General features: G+C 37.0%; 3 protein-coding genes across 3 annotated transcripts; 1 reads left to right on the top strand and 2 right to left on the bottom strand.

The window, feature by feature from the left end:
* Positions 1-100: 100 nt before the first annotated feature.
* LOC108976926 (splicing factor 3B subunit 3) lies at positions 101-7,110 on the bottom strand. Its single transcript, XM_018946372.1, has 11 exons — positions 6,952-7,110; positions 6,418-6,658; positions 5,809-6,174; positions 4,933-5,407; positions 4,537-4,871; positions 3,451-3,758; positions 1,294-3,268; positions 1,041-1,099; positions 769-826; positions 523-577; positions 101-336 (listed from the first exon to the last, which is right to left on the bottom strand). The coding sequence occupies exons 2-7, from the start codon at positions 6,641-6,643 to the stop codon at positions 1,295-1,297; spliced, it is 3,684 nt and encodes a 1,227-aa protein (XP_018801917.1). The 5' UTR covers positions 6,644-6,658; positions 6,952-7,110; the 3' UTR covers positions 101-336; positions 523-577; positions 769-826; positions 1,041-1,099; position 1,294.
* Positions 7,111-7,408: 298 nt separating this feature from the next.
* LOC108976905 (THUMP domain-containing protein 1 homolog) lies at positions 7,409-8,546 on the top strand. Its single transcript, XM_018946330.1, has one exon. It carries the CDS (start codon positions 7,514-7,516, stop codon positions 8,465-8,467), a length of 954 nt encoding a protein of 317 aa, XP_018801875.1. The 5' UTR covers positions 7,409-7,513; the 3' UTR covers positions 8,468-8,546.
* A 280-nt stretch (positions 8,547-8,826) lies between these two features.
* On the bottom strand, positions 8,827-10,727 carry LOC108976904 (peroxisomal membrane protein PMP34). Its single transcript, XM_018946328.1, has 5 exons — positions 10,449-10,727; positions 10,188-10,328; positions 10,069-10,129; positions 9,758-9,914; positions 8,827-9,694 (listed from the first exon to the last, which is right to left on the bottom strand). The coding sequence occupies exons 2-5, from the start codon at positions 10,257-10,259 to the stop codon at positions 9,028-9,030; spliced, it is 957 nt and encodes a 318-aa protein (XP_018801873.1). The 5' UTR covers positions 10,260-10,328; positions 10,449-10,727; the 3' UTR covers positions 8,827-9,027.
* Positions 10,728-24,605: the final 13,878 nt, after the last annotated feature.

Here is a 24,605-nt window from a genome sequence, read left to right as displayed (position 1 = left end):
GGTAATAGAACTTCTCAATACCTTTGAGTAAAACTATAAAATATCAAGTGCCTTCAAGAAAATCGGCTGTTTCAAAGTTTTGATTTTCAATAAAACTCGGTTTTTAAGTTTTAAAATTTTTTATATATATATTTTGATAATAAGTTAGTAGGTTGTTCAGTCGCTTCTAACATACACACGTAGATTATACATACTAAACATAAATATAAATGCTTCACTAGTAATAAGCAAGCGAACTTAACCTCTAAATATTTATTATATTAATATTTTTCATCTTGAAATGGGCAGTCATGAGTGGTTGTTTTTTAATAAAAATTTACAAAATACTGTTGAGATCTGTAATGAAAAGAGAGTAAATAAAAAGTACGTTAATAATTTTGCACATAAGTAAACAACACTTGAATTATATTGCTATAAAAAATCAGTAAAAAAATTTTAATCAAATAAATTCATAAGTCTAACATATTTGGATCATCAATAAAAAGTTGAAAATTCATAAAGTAATAAAAAGAAAATATTAACCTTTGAACAATCTCAGCAGTGTCCTTATATGTAGTATACATTAGAGCCAATTAAACTGCAAAAGAAAAAAACACGTTTTTAAATTCAAAAAAAAAAATATATATATTGTTAAAAATAAAACAAAAATCAGTGATAATATTTCTCGTTCCTATTAATCAAATGTTCTCATAGGTGTCCCAAGGTAAGATTGGTCATCATTAAAGTCCATAATTTTTTATATAACCTAAAAACGTTAATTATACTAACCTAATAAACGCCAATTAAATGTCGCATGAATGATGAATCTTAATAGTACACCACTTATCTGTAGAAAAAAAGAAACCGAAGACACCAATTAATAACTTTGAAGAGGATTATTCTATTATGTAAGAGTTTTGAAAATGTCAGGAATAAAATTTTCCAATAATCACAGATTTCAAAGGTGTCCCAAGGTAATTCTCGTCATCATAAAATGCACACAAATATCTTACTAAATCAATATATTTGATACTACAAAATTTTGACGTTGGAATTCTTACCTCTATATAATTTAAAAATTCTTTGTTACCATAGTACCAGAACAAAAGGAAGTAAATAGCTGTAAAAGAGAAAAAATAAAAAATTATAAGCAAACGTGAAAAATAAAATCAATTAAGTATGTTCTTTAAAAAAAAATCAGCTGTAAGTTCGGATTGTTGCAATCAAAAGATTTCAGGTTCTAACATATGTGTCTTTAGAACAATGATCATCACACAAAAAATATGTAAAGGCASTTTCTGCACAACAACTCACCTTAGAAAGCGTAGCGTGTACGTATGTCTTCCAGCTTTTTGCAAATTTGATTCGGTGTGCGGAACATATCGCCAGCAATGCTCTTTTGCTTGGCCGGATCAATAGACAAGTATTGCTCACACAAGTCACCATCCAACACATTCTTCACGGTGTAGTACGAACTGCGGTAACTTAAATGATCGCGGCCGCATAGCGGCGGATTCTCATTACGCATATGCATTTCCAAATGTTGAAAGAAGTCGAAATCTTCACGACTGGTAAATGGTACAAACGCGCCGACAGTGCCGCTGAGCGTGGCGTATATCAGTGCCTCGGAACCACCGGGTATTAAGGTAGCTTTCTGCAATGACATGATAATTTCGCCCACATGGAAAGAAGAAATATTCTCAGACTTTTGGGAAGCGCCAGATAGCAGGCCACGATCCCACAACGATTTTGTGCCAGTTGGATCTTCGTCCACATCGTCGGTGACCGAATGCGGCAGCCTCTGCACGCTCATATTTCCGAATTTATCGGCAATGGCAATGGTGTCATAATCCAGCAATGTTGTGGCCGTCACCCAACGTGGATGCGTGTCGTCAGCGAAAATAATTAACTGATTTTCGGCGCGCTTATAGCGTATAAAGAAGACAGACTCCTGCACATCTGAGACATAGACACGATGTCCCATCGCCTGTATGTTGACAATCTGATAGGGAATGTGTTTGTTCTCGCATTTTCTGAGCAGCTTTTTCTTGCCCAAATCATAAATACGCAATATGCGACCGCAGCCAGCCAATAGACGTCCCTGGAAACCAGCCAAAGCGCCTGGCACTTMTTCGATTTCAGTGCGATGCATAAACTCAATATTCGAACAGGTCGGATCAATTTTATAGATGTCAATCGAGCCACCATTTGTTATGCGTGGATTTAACTGCAATTCTTTGGCCACGCCTACTGCCAAATAGTACCGACCGTCGGCAGCGATATTGAATTTAAGTACGCACATGGACATAATCGCCTCATTTTGCACAAACGGTATTTTAAATAACGTATGACCATGTATGGGGTCTAAGCCGCGTATCTGCGAGGCCCACAAACCTAGACCAGCTTTCGGTGAAGAGAATGTTTCTTCGGGCAAAATTTCATTGATAAATGCATTCGCCATTTCGTTGGCCAACTCGCGTTCCTCATCGCCCGCTGCCATGCGCATTTCTTCCGCCATTTGCTGTTTGCGCGCATTCTTCGTCTCATCTGTGTACGCATTGTGATCGGTCTCGGCAATAATCATCCGTCCAGTGTCGGGATGAATTGCAAAGGCGCGTGGCGTGTATTCGAGAGGAAATGAAACTTGATTAAAAACTGCGCCCAACTTTTCCAAAGCCAAAATACGCAAAGTATTCGTTGAAATAGCCACAATACCTTCGCTACACTGTTCACTGGAGAAACCCGAAGCATACTCCAATGTTTCATACGACAATGGCGTTAAATGGAAACGATTTTGGTGATAATACGAAAGCCAAGTACGACTGGACATAGCGAGCACAGCTTCAGAACCTTGCATGCGTATACGGAAGAGCTTCACCGGACGTGAGCCTAAATAACGTGTACGCGTGTCAGCTAAATCGCCAGACACTGGATCGAGTACTGTACGCAGCAGTACACCATTGCTTAGACCGATATTCAAGTAAATTGTGCCCTTTGTAGACGTGTTGGCGCTACGTTCAGTGGGTTCATCATTTGCGCCAGTCGTGGTATTTTCCGTATGGCCCATTTCAACAATGCAAAGCGACTCAGCAGGGGATGGCAGCGCTTGCATGGAGCAAGGAGAGAGACAATTATTTGGATCCAATGAGATAATGCGTACGGTATTATCAGCTAAGCCGACAGCTAAAAACCAAGAACGCTGTTCACCCTCGGGCACTTGACCCAGCGCCATGCACATTATTTCATTGGGCATTTCCGAACGCTCGGTGTATTCGTTAAGCTCACCAGTCTGAAAGTTACAAAGGTCTGCATTAGTACATATTTTACACATACATTATATAAATTATATTTTGTATTTAGTCAGCACTGCAGGACACAAAGTGTCTCAACACGATTGTTCTTTAAGGTGTTTTTGTCATCAAAATGAAACTTTTTGCGAATTTATACTTTAATGAAAAAATAGTTACTTACCGCATCCATTTCGAAGTAGACGAGCTCCCTTCCCGACAGTGTAATTACAACTTGGCGTTGATTTACTGCACATTTTGTAATCGATTTCTTGCCTGGCGCTTTCCATTCGTTTACACGCTTATCGGAGCGTATATGACGTATACCGTCGGGATATACTTGAACCAGAGCATCATCACCCAATGAGGAACAGCTCAATGTAGGCGTTGTGCCTAAGAAACCACTATCCGTTACTTCTTCAACGGTCTCACCGATACTTAAAACCAGCGTAGCATTCACGAACGACACTATTATATAAGCATCGAATTCATCTAGAAGAGAAGACCAAATATTTGCGAAATGCGGGGTTAGCACACTTTGTATTCTATAATTAATATTTTTTTTTAATAATTAGATATATATATATATACATATATCTGTTGACAATGAATAATCAGATAACCTTAGTTTTAATCAAAGAAAATCAGTTGAAACACGGATAAGTAACATCATTTTATATTCATTGCTAACACACGCACGCACAACTTTTGTTTATCGCTTTGTTTAGTATCTGTATCATGTTTTGATAAAATCAGCTTAAAACACTACACCGATCAAAAAATCAGTGATTTCAAGAAATGTTGCCTTACCTATATTTGTGATGCTATTTAAGACAATTTAAGTAATTGTATGCACGCACAGTTTAATAACCGGCATGCGTATATCATTAAATCATTTCATAATAATTTTATGCACAAGTAACTCGACAGTCACGCCGACCGGCACAACACAATGCAAGAGTTAACCGCCTGAAATAGAAGAGAACTGGTGTTTGATTTTTATGTTCTTCTAATTAGGTGCTTTTGCATGTAGGATTTAAGATCTTATGTACAAAGTAGCATGTGAGGAACATGGATGTTTGGTAGCATAGGGTGAGGAGATGGTATTATGTATACATAAGCATCAAATACACCAGTTTACATTAAAAATATTGTACAAATATAGGTAAAATGTAAGCAATGCGTAAGTTGTACACGTATTTAACTTGCATTTTCAACTCTCACTTCTTACAACTATAGTATGACATATAAATGCTACATGAATACTAACCGTCAATGCGTTTCTTAACTGTCCATACAGCGTTAGGGTTGCCTGGCAGTTCTGACACAGCCATTTCGCTGACTTCCAAGCCGTGGCGAAGCACACGCATAGTAGAACGTGGTCCCCGACCGCACAATACATACAATTGTGGTGTATCTTCATTGGCCAAATCAGCTACTTGTGACGTAATTATAGGCGCAAATGAAGGTATTTCATCCACCAGAACTAGATTTTTCAGTGGACGTGGCGCAAAGAAGAATGTTTCACCCTCTTCAAGTGGCATAGCTGAGCTGAATTCGGGCTCATCATCATCGTCGCCGAGATGCGCAATTTGATAAAGATAACTATAAAAAAAAATACAAGTTATAAAACATTTGCTTTTGTTTCTACTTATTTTCAACTTACTGGTTGCCAAATTCGCAAGCTACAAAGAGGAAACCCGTTTTCAATACGCACATAGCAATTGCCGGCGGTACAGTATCGAAATATTTGAGCTTTATCTCAGATACCACATCGTCATCCGTTTCGAGTGTGACTTTAAATATATCGCCCTGTTCGGTTTGCACCAAAAAGAAATACATGCTCTTTGTGCGATGTGTTGCAGAACAAATGAATATCATGCCACGATCAGGATCATCCAAATCATTACGTCGACGTGGTATGGGACAACGTATGTCATGCTGGTCTCCCAAATTCTTATATGTGAGATAATTTTCTGAGCAAATCAGTACACCAGAAGGACCGTCATTACCGCCCGGAACAGATATAAGAAAGTTTGCATGTTCCTCCAATGGTTCAGAGTACTTGCGCACCACGTGGTTGAGACCAAGATCCAATTCGTAAAAAGTTAATGTTTGTTGTGTACGTTGCGCAGCTTCACCTGTAATGTTACGGGAATAATTTTAGAATTGCCGTCATATGTCGAAATAACTGTTACATATAAAAATAAGTTAACATCAAATAAGTGAAGTATTTGCAATAATTTTAAAAAATTTTATAGCACTTTGCCAAGCCAATTAAGTCGTTGAGCCACTTAATTGGCATGTCTAAAAAGTGCTTACAAAGGTCAATTTCTTTAATGATGAACAAAGTTATATATTATATTTACTTGTAGGCGACATATCAGTGAAGTATTTGCAATATAGTTTAATACAAGTACCAATGGTTCAGTAGCCAATTTATCTAGCACTTTGCCAAGCCAATTGTGTGTTTAATCTACTCAACCGGCATGTCTATAAAGTGCCAATAAAAATGTATAAATATGTTTTTTTCTTCACAAACCTGTTGGATCGTTGTCGGCCTCTTCGTAATCGATTTCCAAACATGCGAACAAAGGGTTATCAAAACCAACATCCACTCCTACCATATGATAAGTGAGTGTATTCGACTTATGTGCTTCTAAAGGTGATGAAATTGTAAGACGTGCTTGAGTATCACGATTAAGAATGTAGGCTAACTTTTGTTTTTCTACAGCGCCAATCATCACAGCACGACCTTTAGGATCAATGGCGAAATATTGACCAGGCACAATGCGCCGGCATCCAGATTTTCCAAAAGTCTCTTGATGTACTTTATCTAAAGAGTTCTTAGTTGGATTATACTCAAGTATGACAATCCGTCCCGAGTCTGAACCAACAACAATATAATCTGAAAATAATATATATTATCAATAATACTGTACTTATACTGAAAATTTTAAGTTTAAAATGTTACTCAGAGTTTCAGTTCAATATGGCACAAAACCATATCAAATGCGACGCCAAGCTATTTTCTTTTGCACTCAGACGGTTATATAAGTCTTATAGAAGTTTTCAATTGCTTATGAAAATTCAATAGGGATTCGTGCCAAAAAAAAATAAATATATTCAAATTTGATATCTGTGCACTCACCTTTGGTTCCACCCGTCAATCTGAATGACATCAACGCACGTATACATCCGAAGACCTCTACTGACAAGACAGTATGTACTTTGCCGGTATTAGAATCTGGACGTACCAATTCAAGAGATTTGCCACGAGAAAGGATAACCTCTTGATGTTTACCACCAGAGAAGTTCCCATGAACGGCGTGGGTAACACCGGTACTTTTTTGTAATGTCAAATTGTATAAATACATCTTGTAACAATTTCACTAAAACCAAAGAAAAAAAAATCAACGTTAAAGCTTTCCTACCTTAATCGATTTTCTAACTGATGTACGGTATTTTGAATTTTAGTTGTCCTACTCTGGAATTCCATGGTTACAGTAATGGATTTCGGTGTAACCTAACGATGCTAATGAGTAGCAAAATTTGTTTCTTTAGCACGTTCAAAATGCGACCATAGCACAGACATTTCTGTGTCTCTGGAGATACATCGTGCACAAATCGTCAGCTTTTCAACAAATAACTATTTCTTCAATTAGATTATACATCAATTAAATACCTTTCGTTCTTATATCCAAAAAATTTAATTATTTACTATTGGATGTGAGAAGATTTAGTTGGCGTATATCCGCCATTTTGTTAAAACTTCACCGGAAACATTTCCCATCAAAAGCGAAGTATTTCCACAGAAATGAACCTCTCCCATCGGCGAACGAAATTGAAATGAACGAAGTAGACGAACGGACAAGGAAAGTAGAACATGAAAAGGGATGATTGTGAAATTGGTTGTGATTCGTAGAGCTACCAATTTCAATAAACAATATAATAAATGCCCACAAACAATTGCGTTCTTTGTATTAGTAAAAATTATTTGTTATATAAAAAATTAACATTTGATTACTTCAATATTTCTTAACTATTTATTCCGATTAAATGAAGTATAAGAAATTTATTTTTTTTATAAATTTTGTGTCTAATAATTTTGTTGGTCTCTAGTACAAGAATTATAATGACTGCAACTCTGCGTTTTGTTTAATCGCTCAATCGGCTAAAACACATGCCGCTCTTTCCCAAAACCAAAACAATATTATTTTCTCTGTTAAAATAAATATATATTAAAAATGAGTGGGCCGGCAGCAAAGAAGCAAAAGTTTTCACATTTCAAGCAAAAAAATTACTTCAAAAGTAATAAGCGTCAGTTTTTGGAAGTGGGTCAACGCGGTTTCCTTGCCACCTGTAACTTCCGTGAAAAAGACTGTGTTCGAGAAGCATATAATGTACTGAACCACTATGCCGATGAATTATATGGCCCGAAGGATAAAGATGTTATCATGTCTACTATGGACAAAGAGCCAGAGCCGGAAGATGTTGGTGATATAGCAGATGACTTACAGAAAGAAATCGATGCTACAAAATCGACGAAGGAGAATAAAAATACCGTCAAACAACGTTTCCAAGTAGTGGACACAGGCGCAACCAATTGCGTATTCATTCGTACTACATTACCAGATCCAGTGGAACTGGGAACACGGATTATCAGCGATATTGCGGAAACACGTGAGCAGAAATCACGCTTCTTACTGCGTCTAGTACCCGTTGAAGTGGTATGTCGCGCCAATTTAACAGATATCAATAGCGCCGGTGGTGTACTTTTCGATAAATATTTCCTGAGAGAAGGCACTACCTTTGCGATTATTTTCAACAAGCGCTATAACAATGATGTCAAACGTGACGATGTTATTCATGATCTAGCTGCGCTGGTTCAATCAAAGAATATAAAAAATAGTGTGGATCTCAAAAATGCTGCAAAAACTATAGTTGTAGAGGTGATTAAGGGGTTATGCTGTTTATCCGTGCTGGATAGTTATTTGAAATACAAGAAATATAATTTGGTGGAGTTGGCAAATAGCAAAGATAAACCCCCAAATGAAGAGAACGATGAAAACCAAAATGAAGCAGATTCCGTAGAACTTTCTAAAGACAAAGACTCGCAATTGACAGAAGCTTCCAAAAGTGATGATAAACAAGTTGACAACAAAAATGAACAAAGCGTTAACGACGATAAAATTGAATAGGATGTGTCGAAAACTGAGGAATAACAGAAAATTTCTTACTGATTAGTAGCGATGTATCATTAAAGATAATTAAACTCAATTTTATCGAAATATGTTTTTATGGTACAAGTCGGTAAGTAATAATCAATATTATATACGGGTACCATGTAAATCAGATTAAAGCAAATAATTGAAATCGGTACACCTCATAACCAAAATAATCTGACGATATTGTCTTTCTAAACTTATTTATTTATTTATGGCACATGCAAAGAAGCACTCAAATATTACATTTTTTATACTAACAACAAAATACAACAGCAACAAAACGCTTATTTTTGGCAATCTTGACTTAATTTATAATCAAAAATACAACGAAATCATGATTGTTAGCAAATTATTTTTTATAACAAAAAATTCCCAAACACAACAAAAGCCTTTTTAACAAAGTTTGAGAACTTTTATACGATTCAATTCAATTTATGTAAATATATAAAAAATAATCATACCATTAAAGAAAAAACAATATAAATAAATTATATGTACTTGTATGAATATCCACAAAGTGAATATTTTTAAATCTATTTGAGCGCTGCAGATGTCCTATTTAATAACACTTTCACCGTGGATGAAATGTTCTCATAAATCATGAACATAAGCGCTGCCGTTAACACGGTTTGTAATATTTTTGCTTCTAAACCACGGAAAAGACCCTTAAATCCTTGATGTTGTAGTATGTTCAACATAATTGCCATCATACTCGCGTCATTTGATGCTGGAGCTGATTTGTTGTTCTCTTGAGTGGTATTTGTGCGATGACGTTGTTTCGTTTGGACTAGTTGTAAAGGATATGTGAGTACAGTAGCAAAAGCTTTGGCAAGCGCACCAATTAGGAAGAAACCCAAACTTGATATCTCAGTGCCTGTGAATTTCGTTAGATTACGTTTTAATAGTTCATACATCATGAACTGCAAAGCTGGATTAGAGACAAGCATTAGTGACGGTATAGTACCAGACCATAGACCACGAATGCCTTCAGTTTTAGCAACATACAACAGACCGCTGATCAAGTTGTTGTAGTGTTTATTGACATCGTCTGAAGTTCCTGCTACATTACGCATTCGAACGCGCGTGTTTACGACCCAAAAAGGGGTGGTAGTAAATACATTAATAATACCGGCAATTGTGCCTAGGAATAGATCCTTTAAAGCAGACTGTTGCTTGCTGTACACAGTTAAAGCTTTTAAGCTGTTAGAGAAGACGTATAATTAAATGAGAGGTGAACGGTATATAGTAGTAAGTAATACCCACCTGTGGAATGTATAAAAATATACAAAATTTGAAATACACAGGCTTTGTATAACCGGTCCCAAACCGCGATACAATGCCTGGAAGCCTTCGCCAGTTATAATCTCTTTAAGAACTTTTACGGTACTACGCGCCTCTCCATTTTTATCTGGATCTTCAACTGAAATATTTACCAAATTAATACATCTGCTTATAGTTGACTTTTTGTTCGCTATAACCTATCACATTGCAAACACCTCACACCAAATATATATCAAACGTATAGATACGAGGTTAATGGTGCAAAGTTCATATAATTTGCACATTCAACTTACGTTGTAAACGCGACCGAACAGTGTCAAGTGGATAGAAAGTGCTCATAGCAATGCAGCCACCCTGGAAATTATACAAATTATAATTATATTGGCGCATATAAAATTTTCAACACACTTACGGCTGCTCCAGAAACGGCATGTATCCAAGATTCATAACTGAAGACTTGACTTAGCTTTGATTGTGCAACCATTTTGTGTCAACAATTATTACTTTTCTTTAATTGAACTTTAGACGTGTTATGTTCAAAGTGTTCTGATTACTATGCACACCGGAAGAAAAGTGTACAGTACAGTAAAATGGAATAGAATACAAACAAACACGTCCAGCTACAGCGACAGTGGTCAACACAATGGATTTCGTAGCTGCATTGTATACATACCGCGTGAAAGGCTGTTCAAATCAATTCATAAATTTCATTCGTTGCGATTATCTTAAAATATGCAAAGCGCGTGATAATCATAATAGATTCATAGTAGAGTTGAAAATTTTTAGTTAATAATTTTGCAAAGTTTATGTTTCAAAACTTTGGTTTCGAATTTGCTATTCTTCAATGCAAACGTTTATAGTTATTAGTCACACCGTTTTGTATTTTTGGAATTGCAGAAGCTATTCAATTACAATAATCACTCATTCACGTTTCACATAACAACAATAACATGGATAATTCGTTTTCAGCGTCGCCGGTGATTATCACAGCTGTTTGGTTATTTTAGACAGGGTTGCAACTGCATGCAAAATTAAATTTAACACATTTGGATTTCTATTTTTAATATGAAATGAAAAAAAAAGTTACAGTAATGAGCCTGCTTAATTGTTCTTAATTAGAATTTTGATCTCGACCTCAACTGCCGACCGCTCAGGGAATTCATGGTCGACCACTTCAGCTCTGGAGGGAGTGCGGATTGTTCAATGTCTTCTAGTAGCGTTGTATAGTTGACAGCTCCTAGAATAGTCCTATCACAGTTGATATTTGAATAAGACCACATATTAAGGCGAAATGCAGCGCATTTTACGGAAACGAAGTAGGAGGAGAATGAAAGGCGAGGGTAAGCATGCATTAAGAGTTTTTTCTACTGGAGAAAGGACACCTATCGGTCGTAGTGTTTTTTACGTCAGTACCTGACGACGTCGACCTAACTTCATGGTGCTTAAAAGCACATAGATCACCACCCCAAATAATACAAGCTTTTTGTAAGTACTATTTGGTTCCAATTGGTCAGGAAGAATACCATTTCCACCATTGTCGACTTCGATGCCTAAAACCTCTGCCGTACTGTGGGTCCGGTATTTGGCCGCAGCGCGACTCCACACTGAACTGCATTTTCAATATTACCTGCCTTTTGGTTTAAACCACAGCCATCACAAGACAAGACTACAGGGTTTGTTCGGAAAGTAATAGGACTGATTTTATTATGTCGCAACTATACTTCGGAGAGTGCGCGCACCGACTGGATTCGGTAGAGGGCGTTCCTAGCTAACGAAAGAGGGGCTGGTCTGTTGTCTCCGAGCACCTGCAGGCTCTTATTCTTCTTGATTGGAGTAGTCACTGCTTACGCGATTATAGCCGAGTTAACAACCGCGCGCCAGTCGTTTCTTCGTTTCGCTACGTGGCGCCAATTAGATATTCAAAGTGAAGACAAGTCCTTCTCCACTTGGTCCTTGGTCCACCTGCAGGCTCAGGTCAAACATTTTCGCGCGACGTGTTTCTGTGAGTGGTGCAAGCCGAAAATGCAGCGTTCGTTAGAGCAGAGATACGCGATTAAATTCTGTGCGGAACACGGTAAATCTGCGACAAAGACGTTTGATATGATCAAGCAGACTTACCCAGATGCTGATTTAGTAAGAAGTGGTGTTTTTAGGTTGCACCTGGACTTTTTGGAGGCCTGCGACTTCGACAAACACCGACAACCACGAGAACACCCCGGCTCACTCCGCCTTTCTTGTGAACAGCTACCTAATTAAAGCCGGCATCTCAACGCTTCCGCTTCTATGTTGACGTTCTCCAACTACATAGCGAGAAAACTTGAAAATATGCTGTCCGTAGCTTGGCATTGTCATTCTGTTAATACTGTACAGTAATTTTGAAGATAGCTCTCGGGTTGACAATCCGTGGCAGGATAAAATATCTAATCAACTCCAGTTACGTGAAACCACCTGCTGTGGAAAACAACAGAAGTTTTGATTGTATGTTGCTCTTTTAGAGCTCATTGTGCATTGGAAACCTGATCTGAAAAGCATATCGGTAACAAGTTAACGGTTTTTTCTGTACCTATGACTTTTACTATAATTTTCCGCTCAACTCCATTTCACATTCATTACAATTTTTTTTTATTTACGAGCATATTAAATAACAAGGTGGTTGCGAACCCATCAGTCACTGTCCTCTCCAGAGGCCAACATGCAAACTAAACAAATGCAACAACTACAATATATTTAAATGCTGTAACGTAAGTACAGAGTCTATTGCATTATTAAAGCTCACATCTCCAAGTTGCGCTTCTCAATCGCCTTGGCGTCGCATGAATAATGCTAATTAAGCTCATCTGGCGGACTTTATTGTAATAATGTTATTATACTTTATTTCTAATTTGACCATACATCATATATACACACATACACACATACACGTATATCGCAATACGGCAATTTGAAATGGGAAAAAGATGCAAACAGCCATTCATCTGTGTGCATGCAACAATAAATACATAATAATTTATGCGAAACGGATATTCATCCAAATTGAATTAATGGGAAGAAAAGCAAAAACAAAACTGAAATCATATAATACACAATTTTCCTTTTGCAAATAAACAATGATTATTTATATTTTTTTGGGTTGCCCAATTGCCGGTTCACACATGGACTCTTTTGAAGGTACAATCTTCTATAAGAAATTCAACGTAGTATAACTCTTGCCAACGTGTGCTTCTTCGGACTGAGTGGGCAATTGAGAAATAAAGTCCACTCTCGACGAACAAAGACTACACTCTACAAGTAACTTATTATCCCCCATGGCATGGACGAAGACAACATCTCACCAGTCGGCGTTACGAATTTTCTAAAGAAAGAATCTGCGGAAGATTTATCGTCCTTTGCGCATTGGCAACGGCGAATACCGCAGTCAATGGAATGATGAGTTGTACGAGATATATGACGACATTCAACGAATTAAGAGACAGTGGCTGAGATAGCTAGGTCATGACATCCGAAAGGATGATAACACTCCAGTTCTGAGAGCACCCGCCGGGAGAAGCAGAGGATGAGGAAGACTTCCACCCGGTTGTCAAGACCAGGCGGAGAAGGACCTGGCTTCCCCAATTGGAGACTGGTGGGCTGTTGGAAACTCGGCTATAATCGCCTAAGCGATGTCTTCGCCCATACACAAGAAGAGAATGCACAGAGTGATACCTAAAGAAAATTGCCGTTATTGAGCGGCAAAAGAGTACTCATGTAAACGCTATCTAAAATGAAAGACTAGAAGTAGAGTTGTTTAAATTATACTTATACACTGTATATAGGTATATGTATAAATTAGTAATTAATAATTGTTGCTGAGCATCTGTGAAAACTTAAAAAGTTGTCTATTGAATTTGTCAAATTTGGAATAAATGTCGAAATAAATATTTTATACCCCGAACAAGCTATATTAAGTTAGCCACGACTGTACATGAGTTTCACGGTTTCAAAATATATATATATATCAGCTCATCACAGATCTCTAGAATATTGTCCTAAATTGGCAAGTTGATTCGAGCAAGAGTTTTGAAGATTCAGCCGTTTGATCGTGGAAACCCATATAACCCCTTAGGTAACGGCAACGTAATATTTTTTCTTTTTGTTATTATACTTCTGGTTATGAAAGTATGGTGAGGGAGTTTTTCTGCAACAACTGTCTAATTTTACCTCTAAACCCAGAATTTTATGATTTGTCGTCCAAGGTTTATGCTATATGCTGTCCTCTGGATAGTTTTGACTAAAAGCGCTGAGATACGATAGAAGAACACAGAAAATCAAATGAGGCGCTGAGCCTCAACCATCTTCCTTGGTAGCTGGACTCTAATTTTTGGTGTAAACTATACTATTTTGAATTAATAATCCATTCTTCTGAATCAGTATTTCTATACATATAGTATAACCAATTCTATATTTAATTACCCGAAAATAATTTTTTTACTATAAAAAATATTTTTATTACTGTAGGTATTTTTATAAAATACTTATTACATAAGAGCTAAAAAATATACAGTTTATTTCTAAAAATAATGTCAGATGAGCCGATTTAGTTTATCTTTCATCTTAATTTTGTGTGGTGGGGTGGCTCCTGAGTTTTAATAAAAATATTGTCGATGCGGCGCTGCCAGCGCGATTTCCAAGCATTGAAGGCGTCCCTCAAGGCATTCTCCGGAATAGCTTTGAGAGTCGAGTGCATGCTGCTTGGATCCCCTCAAAATGCTTGCCTTTCATCGGCCTTTCAAGGCAAGGAAACAATTACGTCATTCCTGTATATTCTGTGATTATGTTATTCAAAAATTGGGGGTTACTTTCACATATGTTCAACTTCTACTCGCCGCAATTTTTGGTCGTCAGTGAGCACTTTGGGACCATTTTCACGCATACCATGTTCAAGTGCTCCGTCACAATGTCATGAACCACAGATTTTTATAAATTTAACATCTGGGCAATTAAACGAATACTTAGTCGACGGTTTGAGTTCAAAACTTTGCGCAAACGAGTCACATTGTTGGAGGTTGTCGAAGTCGCAGGTCTCCCAGCACGGTCTTCATCAGCGCCTTCTTTCCGGCCCTCCAAAAACGCCTGGTGCCACCAAAATACATCTGGGTAAGCCCGCTTGATCATATCAAACGTCTCTGTCTCAGATTTACCGAGTTTCACACAGAATTTAAGGAAGTCCAATTTCTTTCTGGACAAACCCTGTATACCTAGATCTCACTCTCTGTAATACAATTTTAACACAATTCTTTATTATCGCCCTTAAATTATGTCTGAAACAATACAAGTTGACATGCTGAATTCAATAAACGAACGTGCATTTGTGAATGTAGGGTTTTCAGGTCTCTTTTGCGGCCTCCACTTGACGTAGATTTTGCAAAAAAAATTAGAGATATTTGATATGATTCCAGCATTGACCTGCTACTTACCCAAAACATTAACCCAGATATGTTCAGTCGATATATAAAAGATGACAATTCCAGAAAGTTATCTTAGAAAAGTACCTTCGACTCAAAGAGGTGTATCTACAATATGAAAATTCCAGAAAAAAAATATGTTGTGAAAAATTGACTACACTAATTTGTGACGAAACATTTGCGTAAACCAGTAAATGCGCGAGTTAATGGGTTAAGCGCGTAGGGCGTAAACGCCAACCTAATTATACTCGACGCATTGAGGACAACGAACTCGCCAAAGTTAATTACTTTTGATTTTACATTTCACATTAGCCGTTAATGCGTTGCCATGTCTCTTGTCTGCTTTGTTAACACTTACGACATGTCTTGCACATGCCTACACACACATGCATACATACATACAACTGCATCCGTGCGAGTCAAATGAATAAAATAAAGTCGAGAAACGCGTCTGTCACAATGCCCGTAACGACGTCTGAGGTGTAAACTGATGCAAGCGCGACCGTTGCAGCCAAATCTCAAAGGCTGTGATTTCAAAGAGGCTTTATGACACTGAAGTGCACAAAAATAATGCCAACCAAACGAGACAATGCCAACAAATACAACAAATGAACAGTCGCTGCTATTGTGTGTTTTTAAGTAAGCGTACTACCATAAATGCCATTGAGGTTGGCGCATGAAGCGGCGTGCAATTGCAGCGTAGACTCGGCTACAGACACCAAGCCACGCCGACGTAAACACCACTTGATAGCCGCCGCCGCACTCTAGCGCCACAACAGCATATGCTCGTACAACTTTCGCTTTCTTCGATGACGTAAACGCAAGAAAAATGGCTCAAGTCATCGCGTTACAGTGCAACGTACATTTGTACATACATATGTGCATGTGTTTATGCATATTTTGTTTGCTTGGAGGTTAATTGTTTTAAATGCACGATAAATATGTAAAGAAGCTGTACAATATTTTGTATAATGAGGGAGATAAACAGAAAACAACAAGAAAAAACCTGAACTTCGGCTGCACCGAAGCTTTATACCCTTCCTAAGCACATTTCTTATAGCATAAGAGGGTATAAAAAGATAGTTATCTCGGTTCTGATCGATCATTTTGTATGTAACATATAATCTCTACAATGTAGAGGTGCTACAATCTGTGAAGAATCATTCCTGGTAAGCTTTGGAAGCGTAGAGGCAATGGAAAATGAAGCTTTGCTTCGCTGTCTGCCGGCGATAAGCCAACCGGAAAAACAAGGGAGAGCAAAGGTTGGCTGGGGCTCTGGTAAAAAAATAAGAAAGCCGAACATATTATACTTCGAGGTCGCAATTCACAACCTTGGATTCAAGATAACACAAGAAAAAAAATAAAAAGGATAAATATAGACGTCGATAGCCAGGCTTCTGGCCACAAGGGAGTTTCGGAAAACAAAACAGCTGATACAGGAAATACGAAAGTCACTAAAAATGATATACAACGAAGTTTCCGAAAGGGTTGACATTTGCAAGAGCCCCTTTCGAAAAACTCGCTTGCTTCTTACTCATACGGCTTCGAAGGGCTTCTGGACGGCTGCTGGCCTCTTGACAGATCATAACCTACTGGCATCACAAGCGATCCGGATGGGCATAAGTGTTGAGATACATGTAAAGTGCAAAGAAGTTGACATCAAAGAGCTGTTGAAACACTTCCTATGCCTGTGTCCAGCACTATTTAGAACTCGTCTTAAGTATTTAGAAGCTTCGGGATTTAAGGAACTAGACGAAGTATCAAACGTGGATATCAAGTCTCTCTTAAAGTTCGCAAACTGCGTCGATGTCCTTTATAACGAATACTTCACCACAAACTAAACAGAGCAATCTGAACCATTTGTTCGGAGATTGCAGAAAGTGAGCAGCTTCTAAGGGAGGACGTATGCCAAATTTCACATCAATATCTCAAAAACTGAGTGACTAGTTCGCATAAACACAGACGGATGAACGTTAATTTTACGGTTTATCATGCTGATTAGTAACGTTAAAGGCTGTTTCTTGTAAATTTTGTGCTGCCAAAACCGAAATTGATAGTAAAAATTTCCTAAAACGAAATATTTTTTGTTTTGTACACAAAGGGCATGGAGGTCAAACCACCAACATTTACAAAAATGGTAAAAATGGCAATTTTTGATATCAAATTCGTAACCAGGATATTTCAAGTACCCCACGGACCTCTTAGTAAACATTCGCGAATTTTACCTTCAGATTTGTTGAGTAGTGTTATTTATATATACTTTATATAAACTCCAACGTTTCTTTTCGGATTTTATAATATTTTTGCACATCTAGTGGCAACCTTAATATATTCTGATCAGTGTGTATTCAATAAACAGCGGAGGCGAATAATCTGTTTAGACTTCCACTACCAAGTAGTAGTATAGCAGCATATATTCGACAAAATTTGAAAACCTCTATAATATAGGGCAATTAGTGTAGAAACCGCTTACGCGGTTATAGCCGATCCTATCCTTGAACGGCTACTCAGTTGCTTTTGATCAGCAGCCAGTTGTCGTATATAATGCGGAAATTCCTCGGATGTCTAGCGGCTACTATAGTCAAACTCGTTCCCACTTACTATATAAAAGGGGTAAATGCGTTTCATTAATAAGTATAACATATCAAAGAGTTTGTCATGAACACTTAATTTAACCTTAAAGTAAATCCAAATAAAATCTCTGCTATAATTTTGAGTACCCATTACTAAAAACCCTTATTTCAACGCAATGTCTACAATTTCACACTGCATTAATTTATTTTGCAATTGATGTTTTGGGGTTGTCTTTTTTGACTGTCATAAAGAGCAGTGAAAAGCCATTGTGCACACAAAATTACTCACAAATATTCACACAAACAAACAATGGACAAAAGCACAACTAACTGATATGAAAAATTCACACCTCAAAGTGGCATTCACGTCACGTCGTGTTTCTTAGCATCTTGCCTTCCTTTTCATTTTTCGACTTGACATCCAATTTTTGGATTGTAAGAAAAATGCCTGCCAGACAGTATAATAAATTCATAATTTTTGTAATTAGTCGAATAGTATATTTCTTTTTTATTTGCTTCAGATCTATTCGTTAAATTTTTTTAATGTACTCCATACTGAAACCCTTATTCAGCGCGAACGAAATATGTTTCAAAAACTTAGCTAAATTTCTGAGGACTTATTCCGAAAGGTCGATTCGAACTTGGTTTATATTTTCACAGCATTCTCAAAATACAAGTTTTATTCTTCTCAAAACGTGTTTTTACAAAGATGAATAGATTTTGATTTTTGCGGTAAACCCAGTGGGCGTCCAAAAGAAGAAAATATCGAATGGCATCATAAACCACCACTAAATTATTTTGGATGATTCTGACCTTCTAAATATAGTAAAGAACTTATTGTGTAAACTATTTGTCTGATTAAGATAAAGTTTGCAAAGTGAAAGCCGTGCCAATTCACAACCGAATGATTCATCGTATCACAAATTAATGAAAGCGATGGCCAAATTGCTTGAATTGGGTTTTGAATTATTTTCATATCCACCGTGATCTCTCAAACTAGCCTCCTGAGTACGTTTTCCTGTTCTCAGAACTCCTCTCGCTGAAAAGAAATTTAACGACAATGAAGACGTAGTCTCCGATGCTGAGATCTATTTAGTGGAAAAGGAGCAATTGTACTAAAACCATCTTATAGAAAACTTGAAAAGTTGCTATGATACATTATATCACAATCGATGGCACTTATAAAGAAAAATAATATCAAACTTTTCAACCACCAGGGTCGCAAAACTGTGCTTAGTGTCACTCGAATATTAAGATACTTCATTATATTCGCCCTAACCTCAATAAATAAAATAATTTTTTTTTTATTATTTCAATGATAATTTTTTTTTAAATTTTTTTTTTTATAATATTGAATATATTTAACATTTTTTAAAATTAAATTAAAAAAAAAATATTATATATATTAATATTATTTATTTATAATAGAATTTAAAATTATCATGTCCTTTAAAATTCTTGCTTAGAATTTTACTTTCACACTCACATAATTTATTATTTATTTATAATATACATATGTATTTGCCACTTGAGAAATGTGCACACATACACTTTCGTACAAACACTTAAACTTGTCCAATTATATGTAAAAAATTAGTGATTTTATCACGAGTGTAAGTGATTGCTTACGACAGCGCTTGATCGAAGATGCTAAACAAGTTTGCACAATTTTCAATTAAATTGTTTACCTAAGTCGTTTAACAGTTTTAATTCATTTTATTATCCACTTTGTATTAATTAAAATGATTGATGTATACACTAATGAAAATAGAAAAAATAGAAAGACACATCTTGCCGGGCAGACACATTTGGGTTATTCCAAATTAAAACTGCAATTATTTATTCTGTTCCAGTGCTAGAGGCGTTTGTATAGTAAAAAATACAACGTATTTCAATAGTTTGCTTTGTTTACTTACATGTGATCACGGTCATATGGTATGCAATTTTGAAATGTCACTTACTTTTTGAGTGATCTTAAAATATTACTCTATACAATATAATATTGTTTTGAAAATCAAAGAGATGTTGGGTACTTGATGACTAACTAATCAAAGGGTTGTGGTTTGAAATCTACTGTGAGCAAAAAATAATAACACCTTTGAATTTAAAACCCATTCGTCGAAATATTTTTTTTCTAGATTGGTATGACCTCTCAGTCTCCCACATGTGCCAAATGTCACATCAAAATAACCATTAGTGTTTACTATATAGAAGTTCCATTAAATTTTGTGTGCGGAATCAAACTTCTGGTGTCGAAACGTACAAAATGTTGGAAAAGGCCTTCGGTGGTAATTTTTTGTTATGACCAAGTGTTTTTGATTGGTACAAATTATTCACGGGGGGCCGAGAACGCGTTGACGACGAACCACGGCCAGGACGGCCATCAACATCAACTGATGATCAACACGTCTGTAAAATAAAAGAATTGATGCTTGAGAATCGACGATTAGAAGAGTAGAGATTCTTACTGGCATTGTTGCAATACAGGAAGGATCAGTGAAAATCATTTTGAAAGGTCATTTGGGCCTAAAAAAAACAAGTGAAAGGACGATTGGTTCCAAAATCAATTATTTTTTTTCGAAAAATAGCGTCACGCTACTGTCTGTGGAGCAATGCTTTCCGACTACCAGAAAACGTCTTATTACTGGTGGTGAGTCTTGGATCTCTGCTTACGATTCGCAAACAGACGACCAATCGGCTTAGTTTTGTCTTTTAATATTAATCCGGGCATCAAGTCGCTACGACTGTGTCTTTAGAAACCATTTGCTTGTATCATTTATGGCTTTGATTTTAGACTTAGGCGTGGTTAATCAAAAAGTCTTTCATCATTGGTCTGCAGTACAGTCACTAATAAAGGTAATTTTGCCTTCATCAACAAGTACAAAAACCATTTATCCAATATTGGAAGCAACAAATAAGTTAAGTTAAGTTGTAGACTTTATCTTATCGACGAATCTCACTTGGATAGCTGTGAACGTTGGTCCTTTCTCTTGTCTAAAAATGAATCATCAGATCCTCATAGAAATAGAAACAAATTGAGGCTTGCACCGCGACTTAAAGTCTATGGGGTCCTCCCCTCTGTCACTAGGTGCTAATCAGGCGATGTGACCCCTATTCGGTTATATACTATAGATCTAAGGGTCTTAGTGTACAGACTGTCGTGCGGTCTAGCACTAAGTGCTTGGTATTTTTCTGCTCCATGTTCCAGAACTAGCTGTTTTCACAGAAGACTTTAGCAATGTTAAATAAATGTTCCGACGCTTACTTTGGAGTTGGTGCAAAGTCTTTTCCCTGCCCGCGTTTATCTTCTTTATGGCATTGAGACTTCCGGGCCTACCGTTCTGGAAGCCGCTGCAGTACGGGCAAACTCGTCATCCAGTTCATTCGCTGGTGACTTAGCTCCCAGATGGGATGTACTTAGTTGCGATGACATCGACATCAACCAAACGTTTTAAGCTTACCACAAAGTTTGCGCTTAATTTCAATCCTAGCCGCACCGCGTGTGAAACTATGAGACAGTATCCAGTCATAACACCTACGATTGCGGCGAGAGTGATTTCTCTCAAACAAGTATACAACGCCAGAAGCTTGATTCTATTATTAATGAGGTCATGTACTCCTTAACTAGTTTTAAGAGTAACTGCTAACACTTAGAGTAGTACATCTACTGCTCCCTTGATGACAGCCACCTCCGCTTGAAAGACGGTACAGTGGTCTGATGCTCCGAAGTTAGAAGTGATGAAGAGCCCCCTACAGAATACTCCACCTCCTACACTTCCAACATACATACTTCTACCATTTTTAAGTACTCATTTCAAATTTCCAAATTTGCAAAGTTTTTTTTGTTAGCTAACTGTAATGTTATTACGCACAATGCTTACATTTTACTTACTTAAGAAAGTGCCCAGAAATATCTGAAAGCGATTAACAACAATACAATTACTTTTAGCATGTGTAAGCATGTACACAAATAACGGCAACAGGCTTCGGCTAAATTTACCATAAAGCACTACCACGCTAATTACTATATGAACAATGGCAATGATTATGCTCGTGGCTAAGCGTGTAAACTGGTGAAGAGGAGAAAGTGTACGCAAGGGGAAGTAATGTATTAATAATTAAAATAGTTATGCATATTTCCGCTTCCGGATAATTGAGGCGTTGGTTGGTGAGACGCACGCTTGGTTACAGGAATAAATAAGGCAAAGCGTGTTGAAAGTGGTTAGTGCACTAATTGAAAGGTGTATATAATTTCTACCATAGTCTGGCATGTTGAAAGTATATTCAATATTAATTTAAAGTCGTAAATGTCGCTTAACGTTAAATTTTTAACGTGCTTATGTGCTTATATAATGATTAAAATATAAATTTCCTCTGTTGAGGCATGCCACATTTATTTTCAAAAATTATTTATTTTGCAAATAAATAAGAAAAAAAACAGACAGTTGGGCATGGCTAAATCGACTCAGTTCATCACACATTTCCTTCTGGTTGCTACAAATTTTGTTCCATTACACGCCTAGATGCTCTGAAAACAGACACCATGGAGAGAGTACCGTTATATTGGCCGACCACCGATTGAAAATGCGTCAAATAGCGGTCTAAGAAAACCACCTTATAAGCAAACCTTAACCTCAGTGGTACACACCAGAGACTAAAAAGAATTTAAACTGCGGAAACTAAACTTTCACTCTGTGACCCCTACAAAGAAAGCGATGGCAGTCCTATTCATCAGAAATCTAATGACCATTGTTTTCTGAATTCACAAGGTATACATTGGGATAAAAACTGTAACTAGATTCAACGAATGTTGGAAAAGGCTTACGGTGATTCAGTTTTATCAAAAACACAAGCCTATGTGTATTACAAAGCCTTCAAACATGGTCGAGAGATCGTTGACTCTCGATCGACTTATCCAAGTGATGAAAATATTTAAACAGTGAATGGATATGGTGCTTGCAAAATATCAGGCAAATGTGAGAGAGATGATAAGAGAGGTCGACATCTCTCGCGAATCCGTTCGAATGATTTTGCTGGATATTTTGGTTATGAAATTCGTTCTTGCTCGACTCGTCCTGATGAAGCTGAATTTTTTTTCAAAAAGAGTACGATTGTGACTGAATTTAAAGCCAAAAACACAATAATATTTATCAACCACTATATATTTGGCTCCGTGTGATTTTTTCTTGTTCCCCAAACTGAGATTTCCATTTCTGTGGAACCCTTTTTCAGTGGATCGAACAGATAAAACAAAATTCGCTCAACGCCATCCCAAAAAGTGTTTCGAGTACTAGAAAAATCGTTAGCAAGGAAAGCTGTCACTGTTCTGTCTGTCGGAAAGGTAATAGTAGCCGTTTTTTGAAACTTACAAATTGTGATTTAATTTTTTTAAGTTATACTAGAGCAAGAACTTATTGAAACTTCTCTGGATTCCAATTTTCTAGAAACAATTAATGCATGTTATATTTTTACTGACTTAAAGTGCTGAAGGGAAGGTAATTGTACTATCAAAAAGGTTATAAGTTTATCCAAATCTGAGGAAGAGAATCGATTCATAAAAAGCTTCCTTCAAAAGATGATACATTCTCTGTCACATAACCTCTAAAATGTATTGCATCGGTACAGAATCTCGTGTCGTTTTCTGTACTGCGACAATGCACCCAGCTAACAAATTTCAAATTTATCTCCCCAAGCCGAACCAATCATCGACAGTTTTACTCCCGCTTAACAAATAATTTGAGTGAGTTAGTGCATTCAGCCAATAAATATGCAAAATTAATTTTTCAATATTTTTTTGGACTCTTCCTCTTGTACCTCCAAAGTGCATTTTAAAAGTCGTCAAACATTTGTGCTTCATCATTATTTTCTTTTGGTGTTTGTCGATCGTGCCTTGCACTGACCAACGAGCAAACAGCTCACACCGCTTCGCGGTCTCTCCACTCAGCCGTTTGCAGTTAGTAAGAGCGTTTTAAAAAGCGTCACGTTGCACATCACATTGTCGGGTGTCGCATGAAAACCGAGCAACTGCAATTATATTATACTAAAACAACAATAAATGAAAACACAACCGATTTCGATAAAAATGTTTTTGTCTTACCGCTTTGTGCGCTTTTTGTTTTTACTTGTATTTCTATTGCACGAAATTTCATGAAAGTTCAGAGCATCAGGTGCTGCGAGATCGTGCCATGTCATGGCATTCCGAACAGCAACTTGTAGTATAAATATAAATAGTATAAATCACCAAACTGTGCGCGAAAAAGGCAAAATGAGGAAAGATGCGCCGCTGTGCCGGCACTTGCAGGCATCTAAGCATGCATGTGTGTGTGTGTATGTGTTGAAAAACATCATTCATCCGCAACGTGAAAAGCAAACTAAAGCAAGAGCAAAGAAAAAAGTTGTGTGAAAAAATATTGTAATTTGTTTATTATTGTTGTTGTTATTGTCTTCCTTTTTGCAATTTGCATGCGAAACTTTCACCGCCACCGAACGAAGTGGGCACTTTGAGACACTTTTGTTATGGCAGCATGTGGGCTCTTATCGCCGGCTAGATGCTAATGTTTTGCTCTTAAGCTCTGCTTGTAGTTGGTGCCGTTTTTTCCTCATCAAATTGCTTTTTGTTTTTGATGCTGAGACCGAAACTGAAGCCGACAGAAACACGAGCCGCTGCCACAAATGCTGCGATTATTTCATTAAGATGATATGGCGGTAAAGTGTGTCTATATGCACATATAAATGCATATTAAATGATTTTATTATTGTGTTAAAGTTCAATGGGCTGAATTAAGCAATAAAAGTTTCGCATAAATAAATATAACT

Source organism: Bactrocera latifrons, unplaced genomic scaffold (genome assembly GCF_001853355.1).
Source record: "Bactrocera latifrons isolate USDA-ARS-PBARC rearing strain unplaced genomic scaffold, ASM185335v1 scaffold_81, whole genome shotgun sequence".
In the NCBI taxonomy this organism is placed as follows: domain Eukaryota; kingdom Metazoa; phylum Arthropoda; class Insecta; order Diptera; family Tephritidae; genus Bactrocera; species Bactrocera latifrons.
The sequence above is the reverse complement of the archived record's forward strand: the minus strand, read 5'-3'. Positions and strand labels throughout refer to the sequence as shown.

Coding starts and splice junctions, on each gene's coding strand:
- LOC108976905 (XM_018946330.1), top strand. CDS start 7,514: ATGAGTGGGCCGGCAGCAAAGAAGCAAAAGTTTTCACATTTCAAGCAA.
- LOC108976904 (XM_018946328.1), bottom strand. CDS start 10,259: ATGGTTGCACAATCAAAGCTAAGTCAAGTCTTCAGTTATGAATCTTGG. Junction 9,915..10,068: donor TGTTCGGTCGCGTTTACAAC/GTAAGTTGAATG, acceptor TAAATATTTCAG/TTGAAGATCCAGATAAAAAT. Junction 9,695..9,757: donor TATTTTTATACATTCCACAG/GTGGGTATTACT, acceptor CTTCTCTAACAG/CTTAAAAGCTTTAACTGTGT.